The following is a 15,009-nucleotide window of genomic DNA, read 5'->3' as shown; positions in this document are numbered from 1 at the left end:
TAATATGACCCAGACAAATTTAAAGGTTTGTCCAAGCATACGTGACAATGTCCTTACTGTGGCTCTGCAGATGTTTTTTGCTTTTACGTACAGTTGAAACCAGATACTTGTATTCACTGTACACAAAGACACACCTTCTTTTTCTGACTGTCTGACATTAAATCTCACTAAATTTGACAGCTTTGATCGGGTAAGGATTACAAAAACGATTTCTGGTTACTAATTGTCAAAATATTGAGGGCATTTGTTGCCTACGTTCTTATTTCCCTCAAATCACAAAGTTCTCAGACAGAAGATTATACAACGTTTTCATACAAGATCATACAAAAGATTACAATGCCTTAGCATGTCATTTGAGAGGTTCATTCGCAACATTTGAGTTTACTGAAAGCATGTCTGGGTGTACGTTAAGGCAACACCTAGAACATACTGCTTCGTGGTGTGACCTCATGAAAAATCTAGATATCGAGCAAGATATGAAGAAGACAATTGTGAACCTCCAAAAGTCTGCTTCCTCCTTGAGTTCAATTCATCAGCCTTAACAAGTATAAACAGTATTGGAACTTTATGAAAGGAGATCAATAAGTTGAAATGTAGGAGCAACATCTCAAGACATCGTCTTGGGTGCAGATATGTCTTCAATATCAAGGGCGATCCCAACTTCTCTTCTGAATTGGTTATGAAGTGGCTTAAGAACAACGAAGTCAATGTTTTTGAGTGGCAGCTGCACAGTTTAAAAGGCATTTCTGCCAAATACTAATTGAATACATATAAACTTTATATAAAAAGTGCATTATTCTGGAATGTCAGGCAGTGAAGGAAAAATAAAGTGGTTATTTTGTCTTTATACAGTGTGTAAACATTTGACTTCAATTGTTTTTTAACAATAGAAATCTGGATCTTCTTGTCAGGGCACTTTAAGAAAACAATGTCCCATTATGGCATCTTTAAATCACTCACAGCCCTCTGAAAGGTTGTTGCAGGTTGGTGCAATGTGAGAATATGTTGAAATCCATGTTGAAACATGGTAAGGCATTGTACATGAAAGAGTTAAAATAACCTCACTGCTGCATTTGTTTTAGGATTCATGCTTCGTGACTTTCAGTGACTGAACGCCTATTTAAAACACCCAGTCCATAGGACGTCTACTCTGGCGCAATACAATCTCAAGTGGTTGCGATGACAAAGATTTTGTGCAAACGCACGCTCCTTGAAGCCGAGGCTTTTTCATAAGATTTTCCGCAAATGATAGTGATCACCCACCCCAAAGGAGGAGCCTCATGCCACAAATTCTGCCTTTAGATGAGCAAGTGTGATAAATTACCCCAATGATCAGTTAAAGCCTCTGTTTGTTTCGTGACACTCAAGATGCGTGGAAACATCTGATAAGAATTATGATGTGGTTTTAACAGGATGCACCTGATACAGGAGGTGACTTTGCGATGGCGAGGAAACACAGTCCCTCTTTTATCTTTTTTTTTTCTAGACCCGTTTTAGGTTTTAGCTGTCTTATTCATTTCCTCTCCCTAATCTAATGCGGTGGTCTGCATTAGATTAAAAGACAAAGTTAGATGATTCTTTCTTTCTTTTTTTTAAATCACTCCACCAAAAAGTAAGAGCTTTTAATCTTTATTTAAAGCACCTAATCTCATGTACACAGTTTTTCTCACTACAACCTTTAAACTTTTTCCATCACCTCCTATTTAAACGGGGAGAACGATTGTTTTTGAGGAATGTTTTCACTACCAGAAACCTTTTTTGCTAATACAGTCACCGTTATGTTTACAAGTTGAATATTTGCGAGGCAAATGCATTCATGTCTTGGCAAACAAGAGAAATTTACTCACACTTCTGTTGTTGACTCAGAGTGCTGGTTGATTGAACCGTGTCACTCTGTTTGGGACATGCAAATCTGGTTATGTTGAGAGGCGTGTAGTGGACCACAAGTTAACTAAATTCCACTACATTTCTTGCTCTGTAGTTTCTTTACGTCAATGGTGGTCCACGGTTTGTTACTAGGATCTAGGATGAAACATCTCTCCGGTCAGGATGGGGTTGACCAAACAAAAATGCATATAGTCAGTCACACAGTCATTAATGGTGTCGATGTCCTTTGCATGTGGCTGGCACAGTGCGTCACAGTCTTTAATCTCAAAACAAAGCTGTTTTTTTTCCAACTTTCTGCGACCACCTCAAAGGTCTCTTCTTTACAGGTTGCCTCTGAACAAGAGGTCTATATTCTGAGTGGAGAAAAATAAAATTGGGATCTGATTTTTCCAGAGGAGGTCTTGCTTTGAAAATATTTGAATCCTTGACATTTGTATAAGGCTGCACAGTGGCGCAGTTGGTAGAGCTGTTGCCTTGCAGTAAGAAGGTCCTAGGTTTGATTCCCGGCCCGGGATCTTTCCGCACTGAGTGTTCATGTTCTCCCTGTGCATGCGTGGGTTTTCTCTGGGTACTCTGGCTCCCTCTCACAGTCCAAAAACATGACGGTCAGGTTAATTGGTCTCTCTAAATTCTCCCTAGGGACCAACTTAAGTGAGATAGAGTCATATTATTATTACTATTTTTTTTACCACACCACCACAGTTCTGAGTGACATGACTATGTTTTTATTAAGATGTGCATGTGTTCATTTTGTATTAAAAGCTGTCTTAGTCACTCACATACTTTTGTGCAAATTAAATTAGACATGAGCGGCAAACTTTTACACAACAAGTCTTTCATATCAAGCCAACGGCCTAGTCAAACTTGCAATGAAATATGTCTATAGCCTCTGGGAGAAACTTGAGATTCACCGTCTTTCCCAGAAACTGACATTTAGATAAAGTGTTCCTCCGATGAACCCTGAAAGTTTGGCAGCAAAGACAAAACACACCAATGCATACATCTTTTTGTTTTGTTTTGGTTACCCTTTGTCTAAATTTTTCTCAGGAAGAGTTTTTATATATGGCTGTATTCAGTATTTGTTTCTGCAGAAATGTTGTCATGTGAGGGTTCACTGAGCAGCAACACTGCAATCAAAACCTTCCTAGGATGTACATGAAAACACATCTTGTTGTTTTTTTGTATGTTAAGAGGTAAAACAGTTATTGCAAAACTTAAATGGAAAGTGGATACAACAACTGCAAACCGTTTAAGACAAGGCCAATATGGCACGACTGTAAACCGGATATGATGTGCAAGGAAAGGATTCATAAGAGAAGCAGCCAGAAAGACCATGGAAACTCTGGAGGAGCTGCAGAAATCTACGGCTCAGAACAATTCCTCAACAGGAAAACTCATATCCGTGCTCTCCGTGAAAACGATACGAAATCGATTTGAAATCGATACTTGAAAGAACGGGGAGAAATACCCGTAACGGGTTCAACCTGCGGTTTGCTATAGGGGACACAAGTACGGATGGAAACAAAGTTGAGCTTTCTAGTCGGCATGCAAAACGCATGCAGAAAAAAAGAGTTTTCATGTTCAAGATCAAAGCTCATTCATATGCAGCAATTTGACTGTGATCGAATTGAAATGATTTTCACAGTCATTTGAAAATGACTGTGAAAATCATTTCACAGTCATTTACTTGTTTGACAAGTGGTCAAACAACACTTGTTATTTGACCATATAAATAAAACTGAACTGAATTAAATCACAATCAGTACTATAATGTCCTTTAAAAACTTAATGAAATACTTAAGGCATAAAGAAATCAAGAGGGGTGAATATTTTATAAAGCACTGTAAAAGTAATGTCGAGAATTTTATGGAGAGGGAACGATTATTTCTAAAAGAAATAGCGAAAGAAAATAAGAAAAAAAAAACGGTGGTGGGAAGAGGATGGAGGGGGGAGAGAGGGGGGAAAATGACGCCTCGGAGTTTAGTCATTCAGCGCCACAGTAGCCTGGGAAATAAAGCCTCAGCACAGCGGAGGAGTTAGAAAACCCCCAGAGAGGCAGCCGCTCTGACGGCTGTTACCAGAAGCAGCCTGCGACGGCGGCCAGCGGAAAGCCTCGCAGCTTCATGCAGGAGCGTGTTTAACCCCGCGTCTGTTTCTTCGGGTTTCAGTCGGTATAACATGACTTTTAGCGCCGTGTTGACGCTGCTGCTTGCCGCCTTGTGCTGCCAGCAGGTGGGCTCCGCCAAATGCTGGGTGAGTGTAGACACAGTCCTGACCTGAGAGGCTGCACGGATTTAATGAGCGCGTCCTGATTTTAATCACTACTGGGTTCATTTTAGGCGTAAATATCTAGATAATATGTTTACGAATGGCCCTTTTCTTTATACATTTACTCATAACTTTATACTTAAATGTTGTGAACCGATTTTCTGTTTGTCTAATTTCAGACGGTACGTCAAACTGGTGAGTATATTATTATTATTATTATTATTATTATTATAAATACATTTTTCACATTAAGTGTTCTTAAAGTTCAACAATCATGGTTATTTTAGACGCCATTTGATTCATAATAGATTAAAATGGATGAGTTGAAATTTAAATTGTTTTTTTTTTTTTTGTTTTTTGTTATTTGCTGATGCAAACAGCTCACAGGTTAAGGGCAAGTACGTTTTTCCATATTCCTAAGCTGCCATCCATCCTTTACTGAGCGCTGTTTCCTCTGTACACCTCAGATACACATAGCATTTTTCGCCACCAAACCGATACAGATGAATGATGACACATAGGCTCCAATAAAAGTATGACCTACGTAAGTTTCGAGGTTAAGTAAGGCGGATCCGTCACATTCCAGTTAGGAGTACTCCAGGTGCAAGTTGGAAAGATGTTGGATTTGCTGTCTGTTCTGTCACAAACTACTATTAGCGACACAACATTTTGTTTTCCTTCTATTTTATGGGCATTTTAACGCACTAAATCAAAACGTTTACTAATAAATATGCTACATTGCTACGACACAGTTAAGGAGATCCAAACTGTCTGAAGTGGAATATAATAAATGCCAGCAGCCTCCACTACAGTCTGCAAATGCCGCCGCCTTATTGGAACTTCAGGGCTGCATCTGTATAAGTCACAGCTCAGAGGACGCCCTTTATGTACTGATTAAAAGGATGTACCATATTTTCCCTGCACTTGAAGAGTTGCAGGTGGTGCAAAAATATAAGAACAAAGAGTATGTTTATGTTTTCATTGTTTTACGTTATATTTTTTAAAAAAAATGACAACTTTAATTTCTTCTTATTCAGTTTTGATCACAAATTAGAAAAAAATATATATTGTTTTTTAATGAAATATTTTGCATTTTTAAAAGAAATTAAAAAAGACACACTTTGTTGTATTTCATAGCTGGTTTCTGACAGAAAAATCCAATTTCAAAAACATTAACAGATTCTTTGTTGGCCCCATGTTGCACTACAGCTGTCTCAGATGTTGTTCAGGGACATTGTCCCATAAACTTGACCTCCGACCCGCCCCAAGCAATAGAGACTGGCAGTGGATATTATGAAACGATAAGAGTCCAGGTCTGGATTAATTCTACTGGTACGTTCTGTAACTTAACCTTTAATTATTTGTGCTGCCGTACATTTATCTGTAAATGTTTTTATCATCAACCTTTCATTGTGGTTTATCTGACAAAGTTACTGGAAGGTTTCTCAAACTGCTGTCTTCCAGACTTTCTTCAGATTGAAATGGAAGGAAACTATAAAGATGTTCTCAGGCCGTACACGAACTGCAAAATACAGGTTCTCATTGCCTCTGAATATTGTTTACATTGTCATAATATCACAGTTTGTGATGTTTTATATACTGTTTACATTGATGACATCTTTCTTTGCACCCTAGAATCATATGAATCAGAAAATCAGGTGTTGCAAGAATTCGACGAACTCTCACCGGGTAACTACTTAAAGATTTTTATGGACTAAAATGTAATACAAACATGATTATGCAAATATAAAAACATTTTTTGGTACTTATCGTTTTGGGGATTTTAAAACATTTTTTCCAGTGGAAGCTGGAGTCTGACTTCAAAGCTGCCTCTAGAAAGAACGCTTCTGTGTCGTACAGCTCAAAGTCGATAAACTGCAGTGTTCATTATGTTGTTCCAGGTGAGGTATTTTGAATTTGACGCTACATAGTAAGAATGACTTCATAACAAACAAATGTTTGTTTTCCTTCTATTTTATGGGATGTATTAATACATTCCTTTACATAAGATCTATTTAGGTTTTCCTTCATTTTCAGCCATTATCCCACCATTTTGGCTCACATCCTGCTGCTGTTTTGTTTTTCTCGTCTGACTTAGCTCCTCAGCCAGACTTCAGGCTGTCTGTGAATAAGTCGTCCAAAACCATTTCAGTCCATGTGGATTCTGGAGACCCGGTGAAAGTCAGATGGTGTTATGAAAAAGATTCTGGCTGCTACAGTGACGGTCAACCACTAAGCACAGTGAGCGCTCGAGGCCCGTTCATCACAATAAAAATGTAATTTATGTTATTTACGTCCTCTTTCTGCATGTGCATTCTTTTCGCTTCAGAGCCGCTCAGCTGTTATCGCCATCCCCCACCTGCTGCCCTGTGTGTGTGTAGAGGTGAACGTCATTCAGATTTAAAAAAAAAATGCTTTTTTTTTTGGTGGTATTTTTGCTGATGTTTCTGTGGTTTTCATGTTTCTATATTCGTTGTATTTACTGGCAGGTGTACTACACCTACGAAGATGCCTCACGACGTAGAAAGTGCCCATTTCGAAATGAAAGTCTTATTGGTGAGTGTGGCTGATGAATCATCTTAATTTCACAGAGGGGAAACATCTAAGCCTCTTGTAACTCAAATTGAGTGTAGTCAGTTTGGGAAATTCAAAACATGCATGCGAGTAATCATGTTTGAGCTCGCTTAAAAACAAGTCTTTATTTCTGTGAGCATTTTGAAAGTGAGCACAGTTTCCAGCAATGCTTCTGCTGAGATGGAGGTTGTTATTTGAAGGGGGATGTGTCACAGGAAACACAGGAAGCTGCTTGTGAACTCAGCTGAGAGTATGAAAAAGTTAGCTCTGGCCTATTTTTGTTGTTTCTCTGAAAGTATGGGTAGATATTTCTTTGCAAACTAGGAAATAATAGCCAAATAATTTAGTCTCAGTTATTGCTCATAAACACCTGCCATATAAGGATTGGGTATTAAAATAACAAGAAGTGGAGGGATAAGTGAGCTGTCTGACATTTTCAAACAGCTCACTCTGCACACAGAGTACAGAAATAATGACAGACAACGTCTCTCTGACACTTAAGAGTTAATTAACAAAAAATTCTCATTAGATTTTTGATTTTTCACAACTTTCCCCTATATGCTCATGGCATGCGTAAGCTGCGAAGATGAGAGTTGATCATTTTGTGCAAAGGTAAAAACAAAACGGATCATTTCAAAAACAATCACTACAAAAGTTGATGCCGTAAAATTTGCTAAACATTTGTTTTACGGCCAAGAATGCCAAACATTCAACATACATCATTTTAAAGATTTGAGACTGGATCATGGCCAAAGCAAAGCAGGTTTTCTTGTTGCCCTTATTAACTTGCAACAACTGAACAATCCGTCGCAAAGGCGGTAATAAGCAATGGGAAAAAAAAAGAAAAAGTCCAAGAATCCGATTTTTACTGACGTATTAGAAATCTACACCAGAGATACCGCTCTGCGTCACCCAAGTTATTCATAGCGTGCCACATCTTTTTAAAGCTTCTGATCAAAACTGTCAAAATTATGCAAGATTTGTGGGTGGGTGACGGCACCCACAATCTCTCTTTAATCTACAGAGATTAAAGAAGAATTGCATCAGTAGGGCTGCTTCTCTGAAGCTTGATTAAAATGAATAATTTCTTGAGTTTCTTCATAAATGCCAGCACTGAGCTCCGTCCAGTCTCTTAGATTTATTTATGGACACATTCTGTGAATAAGGTTAAGATGCCGCTCTAACTCTCTGGATGAGTCTACTTGCACTTCATAAACAAGTAATTTAAATAAATGTAATGAGTGCATTTGGACAAACCTCAGAAACCTTTATCTTAGACCTCACTCTACACTGTGACAGGGGCATTGAATTATACCGTCAATGCCAGGCTGTTGCTAATTAAAACTCTATTGCCATGTTATACAGCCAAATATTAAACACAAGACACTTTGTTCTTGTTCTTAACCAATTACATTGTTAATTATTTAGAGACTGTGCCATGATGTTGTACTGTAAATGTAGGCACAGGAGTTTAGGAGTCACAGCGCACAGGTGGGAAAAAAAAAGCCTTAAACTGTGTTACACATTGAGGCAGTCGCATGTGAACTCTGTGTAAACTGAGCAAAACTGTTCTGGCATGAGCTCGTCTTTGATTTAAAAGACCGCAGGAAAGAGAGCTTCTTGGTTTGCTTTTGAAGTACTCTGGTGTAACAGGTGGGTCACCTGTACGAAGGTTCACTGACGCATTGAAGCTGAAGGGTAAACTGGAGATTTGTGGAGTCAAAAGTCGCAGTCTGTTTTGGTGATGGATGTTTACAAGCAGACTGTCGTGCTTCGGGGCAAAAAAATGTGTGCTTACTTTTGGGTTTTATTTTGCGTTAGATCCAAGGTTGTGTGATATCTACATGGATACAGTGTGTGTTCCTCTCAGGGTGAAACGGGTGGTGGAGGCTGGTGGAGAGACATCGCCACCTAGAAATATCTGACAGGCTCCAACTCAAACCTCCAAAATGTATTTTCTGAAGTAAACTGCTTATGAAACAGAAAATCAAATTTTTGACCGGGTAAATCTAAAATCTGTGTTTATTTTAAATGATTCACCAGACAACAGAGAAATCCTGCAGACCTCTGAGGTGACGATGTACGATTCCCACTTGTTGTGGGTCCCGCTGTGTCCTGAATGCAGAAAGAAAGTCTCTGCTGCCCTCTGCTGGAAGATGCATAAAAACGTCTGCATACCTATTCCCAACTCCACTCTGGAGACGAGCAATGACCCTGCCCTGGTAATAATCTGCACCATTTGAAAATATATAACTGATTTATTTTCTGTAACAAGCTATTTTTTATTTTATTTTATTTATTTTTTTTTTACAGCAAATTAAAACATCCACAGTGGATAAACACCCCCAGATATGTGTGCAGGTGAGATCACCTCTGGAAAATAGCCTCTGTACTTTTTTTTTTTGCAATAATAACATTTATTTATTTATTTTACAGTTTTTCATTCAAGATAGCCACTCCATCTTTTGTCTCTTCGAGAACGGTGAGTCAGAGCTGTTTATACATGAGTGGTGACGCATCAGAGCTTATCTTAATGTTTTCACTTTCTCTTCTTTTGACCCTTCCAGATAAACCTTCTTGGGAAACACATATCACGCCCGTCAGACAGAGCATGTTGGTGCATATTACCTTCACTCTGTCCGCAAGGTTTTCAGCTCAACTCTGTCTTCTTACTGAGGCAGGATGTGTGCCTCGGGGACAAATCCACTCAGAAACACTGGTTAGTTCAGATGTTTACCATGAAAATATGCGCAAATGAGCAAATTTACTTTCATCTAGTAAACAATTTATTGCGGTAGGACTTAAAAGTGCGACATCTTGTCATTGAATTTAAATTCCCAATGCCTTGGTTTGTTGGAAAGTGATCTCATGAAGCGTAGAGTTGTGATAGGATACGTTAAAGTACCTGAGGTCAGCCGCCTTACTTGACTGGAGTAAAAACGATGAATGGTGACATGCAAGACCGATAGGCACAGAGCAAGAATAGCAGATATGTTGGAGAAAGGATTTATTTATTTTTTTAAGGATCTCTGAGCAGGAGGAGGAAAAGAAGAAGAACATGGTGACGGCTCATGACAGTAGCAAAGGAAGATTTGATGTCAGAAGCACAAAACCTCCTGTTTGGAAAACAGTGGCTGTTGTGTCTCAACATGTCCCAATGAACTTGGGTGTAGATTTTTTTTATCTAGTTGCTTTTTCTTTATTTTCTAGCAGGCAGAGTGATTGTGAGCAGCTTTACTTGTTTTGAAAGTTTTGTTTGGTTCTTGACCAAACAAAACTGATGCTTGTTTTGAGCATCAGCATCCAGAGGGTTGGTGAGGAGGAAGAGGATGTTTGGGACAGATTGAGATAGAAGCATGTGAGCTCCCCCTAGAGGGAGTAGCTGGGAGAACAAATAAAAGACAGCGAGTCTGTTTTCAACATGCACTCACTCACTGTCGACTTTATTAAGTACACCTTTCCAATAGAAATTTGAATTCCTTTTGACTTTTCAGACTTTCCAGCGAGGTCTTCTGCTGCTGTAGCTCAGCTTCCTCTGGTTTTATCAAGTGGTTATTTGAGCTACAATTGCCTTTCTATCATTTTGAACCAGCCACCCGAATCTCCTATGTCAAGGCTACTGGATATTTTCTTTGTCAGATGATTATGTAGACCACTTGATACCTAAATGCATCACTGCCTTTTGGGAGAAGCACGATTGTTGCTGTAATTTCTTAAATTGAGATTTACTGGTTGAAAAGAAAATGTTTGTGCAAAACAGCAAAAGAAGTTCTTAGTGAAAAATTTGGTGGGGTAATGTATCTCAAGCGCTATGCATCAATATGCAGCATGGCAATAATCAAATTCATCAGTTGGGTGGAGTTTTTCTGTCCTTCAGCTTTGCGCTTTTAATTTATTTATTAATGCTAACAGAAGGCTCTGAGGACATCACATGAAAAAGAAAGAGAAAGAAAAGGAAAATGTAGGCTATTTGTAACATCATTGTGGGAATATTCCATAATAAAATTATATGTTTACCTGACTGATTAAACAATTTAAATTAATTTAAAATGCTTTTTACAAATGAAAAAAATAAATATTGTGCTAACTGTAGCTGTCGTTCGTTCTGTAGGCATATATGTGGAGGGTCAACTGCTGCACCATTAATAGCTGTTATGTCTGCATTTCAGTTTTTTCTTTCATTTGGAATGCATTAATTATATTTTCATGCTACTAAAAGTTGTGACCTTTCTCTCCCGTTACAGGCCACCAATAACCAATCAGTCGGGATAAATGTACCCATTCAGGACATTACTGAGAGGTTATGTGTGCAGGTAGAGAAAATACTGCCTGGATGAATTTCTGGTTCTGTGTGTTGTATTTTCATTATCCGGTTTTTCACTTGTTTTTTCTACAGGTGTGGCAATCATATCCGGCTCTTAGTGGGAGAAGAATCCTGTGCCCGGACTGTAAGGAATTACACACCCGGCCCTCTTTGCGTGTCTTTGGGTTATGCATGAATGCACATGTACCTCTTAATTAAAAACAAACCTCGACTTGCTGTTGTTTGTTCTTTCTAGACACACACAACAGGCGGGGTGTGTACGCAGCTGGAGTTTTGCTACTTGTTATCATCTGCATGCTACTTGGGTGCTTCATTCACCGTGCCACCAAAAGCGGAATGGCAGGTCGGTTCTGTGCTTTCGTTTCATTCGTTTTGCGCAACGATTGTGCCGGCAGGTCTTAGTGGTGTGAACACATTTTCTGTGTTTTCCTTACACCCAGGATGGCTGACCATTCAGAGGCCGGTGCTGCTGGTGTGCTCGTCGGATCAGTCGGCCCACGTCTCTGCTGTGTGCGCCTTGGCCTCCATACTGCATGAGGAACTGGATGCACCAGTGCACACTGCTCTTTGGACCCAAAGCTCTCAAACGCAGGCTCAGAACGGGGCTAGTGTGGCGGATCTGGGTCCGCTTCCTTGGCTGTACGGGCAGTGGGAAGCTGTCCGTAAGGCGCAGGGAAAAATGCTGATCATGTGGAGTCCTGAAGCTAAAAGGACTTATCAGAGATGGAGAGTCAATAGGGTGGATATGGATAATAGTTGGAGAACTGACAAAATCAGGGCACCAGTGCATGACCATTTAAAGGTGACTGGGTCAAGGGTTGAAAAAGATATCAATGAGAAATGTATAGAAAGCGAAAGAGCTAATTGTTTTGAGGATGAAGATTCACAAAAGGAGCCATCTACTGTTATAAAGCCCGTGTTTGTGGCTGCTCTGGCTTCTCTGGAAGCAGCACTGCTGGAGGGCAAAGGTAAAGATGTTGCCATTGTTTACTTCCAGGGCCTTTGCCACAGCCGGGACATCCCGCATGCCTTCAAAGGGGTGCCTCGCTTCTGTTTACCCCAAGAATTCAGTGGACTCATACAGGAGCTGGCAGAGGTGAGAGAAGGGACAAAAAGCGCAGAGGTCAGATGGCGCTGCTGGCCCAGACTCCTGTCTAAAGTTCTGTCTGTGTGGCTGGCTCGCCAGCTGACCCAAAGGCTACAAACCGTTCTGCCTCAGACACGAGCACAGCGTGTCCCATCAGCAATAAAAACGTCATTGGATCAGACAAAGAGCAAGTGGAAGCTGCCTGTCGTTGGCTCGCCTGGAAGCAAACAGGAGCGGGAGCTTCTGCACAGGTAGCTATGGGGAACTGGGAAGCTTTGATCTCAGGTTTCACACTCCAGAAATTTGCCCTGCGGTAAACATGATCCTTGAGATTCTGTGAGGTAACATGTCACTGTTGAGCCTTTGGGAGCGGCTCACTAAAACCGTTTGTTGCTTGCTCTCACTTGTTTTGCATATCAAGGAGAGGCAAACCCTCTGTCTTGTTCCCCCATATTTCACTACTCAAAACAGAGGCAGCTTTATGCTAACCTCTCGTGATAGAGGCGGAGAGCGAACACCTGCCTTATCTCTGAAAGTATGCTAACCACTATGAAAATGGACTTGCAAATTATTACTTCACTTTCTTCGTATACTCGCTCAGTGTTTTCGCATGCTGTGACAACGCAGGTGACGAACTGTATGGGTGCTGTTCGCTGTGGCAGACACATTTGCATAGGATTTTCTAAACACATGCACATAGCCACGACAGTCTCAGGATTTCCTTTGTTAGAATGCAGCAGTGTTGAAAGATGAAGATGACTGACTTACTTGCAAGTTTTGATTGTTTTCATGTTATGACCCTGCAAGTTCAGCCATGTTTGCTTTTGGCAATTCTGATTATACTGCAGACATACTACCTCAAATTCCAGGTAATGCATCTTGTTTACGAAACTTTATTTGTATAATTTGTCGCCGGGAGTCATTTGATGAAGATAAATCTAATCCAGTGTTAGTTACTTAAACGTAAGCTCTTACCTCAAAAATCTCAGAGCATTAGAGCAAGAAAAGCATGACTGAGGTACTTTCCCACATCTGTCCCCTTTGTACAAAAGAGACCCATCAAAGGTCAACGGTTAAATTTATGCAAAGCAACTTTAAACTGTAAGCTTAAACTGTAGACACGACAGGATATCTGCAGATGGATATGATTGCCACTGTAGGAAATGTTTGTGCAGCTCTTTTATGTTTGTTTTCCCTGCTTCAGTAAACCATGTTTAGCGTTAGCCTTGCACTGCTGGCATTATACAACAATGTAGAATAATAAAATGCCTTTGATAGAAAAAAAAAAAGTGTACTTTGTGAAAATCTCATCACATGCACCCTGTGTTATATGACATTCGTGCGGGATAACGTTTTTACTCTACAGAACCTTGCAAAAATTCACACACCTTGAACATTTTCATATACTTTCATGATCTCTATATTTGGATTTTAAATTAACAGAACAACACAGAATAGTGCGCAGTGGTGAAGTGGAAGCAATTGCAGCTGAAAATCTTTTAGCTGGCAATGGCTTTCTTCCTATCACTCTTCTGTCTGTAAAGGACAGATTTATCTAGTCCATTACTTATAATTTCATTGTTTACAGATTCTCCCTCCCGAGCAGTGAATCTTTGCAGCTCCTCCAGAGTTACCATAAGAGTAAGGTTTTTGGCCTCTTTCCTAAATAAAAAAGCTTTCCTAACCAGCTTGTTAGTTTAGCTTTGCCCCATATTTTAGTACGTTTCGTTATATTGTTCTCTTTCTTTCCATTTTCAAAAAAAAAAATATATATATATATATAATAATAATAAAATAATTGTGACAGATGCAACTGTTGGGATATGGTTTTAAAACTTTTCCTGCTTTTAACTTCTCCGCAGCATAATCTCTGACCTTTCGACTGGGTTTTTTAGTTGTTTGTTCACTTACATTTCCTATTAAACCTTTGAGATCTTCCAGGTTACACAAAGGCAAATTGTAATTATTTTTTGCTTACATTGGAATTTACTTGAACATATCAGAGTTAAGGCGATCCTTACAAATGCTCAATATGTGCTGCTTGACGGAGATCAAATATAATCCTTGTAAAACACTCTGTGGTTTGTGGTTGTAACAGAACAAATGCAAAAAGTTTGGGTAGTGTGAATACTTTTGCAAACATAGTATGCAGATTTTAATTGTCAAGTGATTCACCTTCCTTGCTGATCGCATTCAGACATGATTTAACTGTATCGCCGCGATCAAAGGCCACAGTCATAGAATATAAACAAAAGCCTATACCACCACCCACAGCTTGATGTTGGTGCATTTTTCAGTATATTATGAAGGTTGGCTGCGCTTCCCTGGCAGGCCAGTTTACTCTCACGTGTACAAAGGTGTTTAATGTGGAGTTGAGCCAAACCTACTATTTGAAAACTCAACAAACTGTATGCATTTATGAACCAAACGCTGCAGGCATGTCTGCCAGTTAGAAAAGCAAGGACACAATCAGTGGACCTAACTGATCTGAGCACTTAAGGAGGAGGCAAGTCATTAAATGTTGGCACCCAACTGAAACAACCAGACATGTGGTTCCTGCAGAAAAATTCAAGGCCTCAACTAAACTGTCAAAGATTTAGTACAGACTGTAAAGTTGTTTGAGATGTTTGCTGTTCAACTACCTTTGTGGGCTGAACAGCTGTGAGAAAGATGGTTAATTAAATTTGCTCTTCTCCCTTTTTTCTTTTTTATCTCAGCTCTGGATGCGAGCTTTAATATCCTTGTGCTTATTGTTATGATTAAACATGCTTGACTCTTCAAACCTTCAATTATTTTGCAACAAAGAGAGAGCAAGGTACATTTTCCACTGACTCCTTTATTCATATAATCAAAAAGAAAGAAAAACTGA

At 39.5% G+C, this 15,009-nt stretch overlaps 1 protein-coding gene across 1 annotated transcript; it reads left to right on the top strand.

Moving 5' to 3' along the window:
• The first annotated feature begins 3,874 nt into the window (after positions 1 to 3,874).
• LOC103467564 (interleukin-17 receptor C) lies at positions 3,875 to 14,852 on the top strand. Its single transcript, XM_008414060.3, has 17 exons — positions 3,875 to 4,140; positions 4,335 to 4,350; positions 5,365 to 5,487; positions 5,620 to 5,690; positions 5,791 to 5,844; positions 5,957 to 6,056; positions 6,254 to 6,396; positions 6,485 to 6,538; positions 6,645 to 6,711; positions 8,773 to 8,951; positions 9,043 to 9,090; positions 9,166 to 9,211; positions 9,297 to 9,448; positions 10,974 to 11,042; positions 11,126 to 11,177; positions 11,289 to 11,396; positions 11,494 to 14,852. The coding sequence occupies exons 1-17, from the start codon at positions 4,066 to 4,068 to the stop codon at positions 12,393 to 12,395; spliced, it is 2,259 nt and encodes a 752-aa protein (XP_008412282.1). The 5' UTR covers positions 3,875 to 4,065; the 3' UTR covers positions 12,396 to 14,852.
• Positions 14,853 to 15,009: the final 157 nt, after the last annotated feature.

The sequence above is a fragment of the Poecilia reticulata genome, chromosome 7, assembly GCF_904066995.2.
Source record: "Poecilia reticulata chromosome 7, P_reticulata-male-v2, whole genome shotgun sequence".
Taxonomy (NCBI): Eukaryota; Metazoa; Chordata; class Actinopteri; order Cyprinodontiformes; family Poeciliidae; genus Poecilia; species Poecilia reticulata.
This window is presented reverse-complemented; position numbering and strand designations above follow the sequence as displayed.

What these genes read in the sequence shown, in the direction of transcription:
- LOC103467564 (XM_008414060.3), top strand. Translation starts at nt 4,066, where the DNA reads ATGACTTTTAGCGCCGTGTTGACGCTGCTGCTTGCCGCCTTGTGCTGC. An exon ending in TGCCCTGTGTGTGTGTAGAG is followed by an intron (nt 6,539 to 6,644) that starts GTGAACGTCATT and finishes ATTTACTGGCAG; the next exon opens with GTGTACTACACCTACGAAGA. An exon ending in AAGAATCCTGTGCCCGGACT is followed by an intron (nt 11,178 to 11,288) that starts GTAAGGAATTAC and finishes TGTTCTTTCTAG; the next exon opens with ACACACACAACAGGCGGGGT.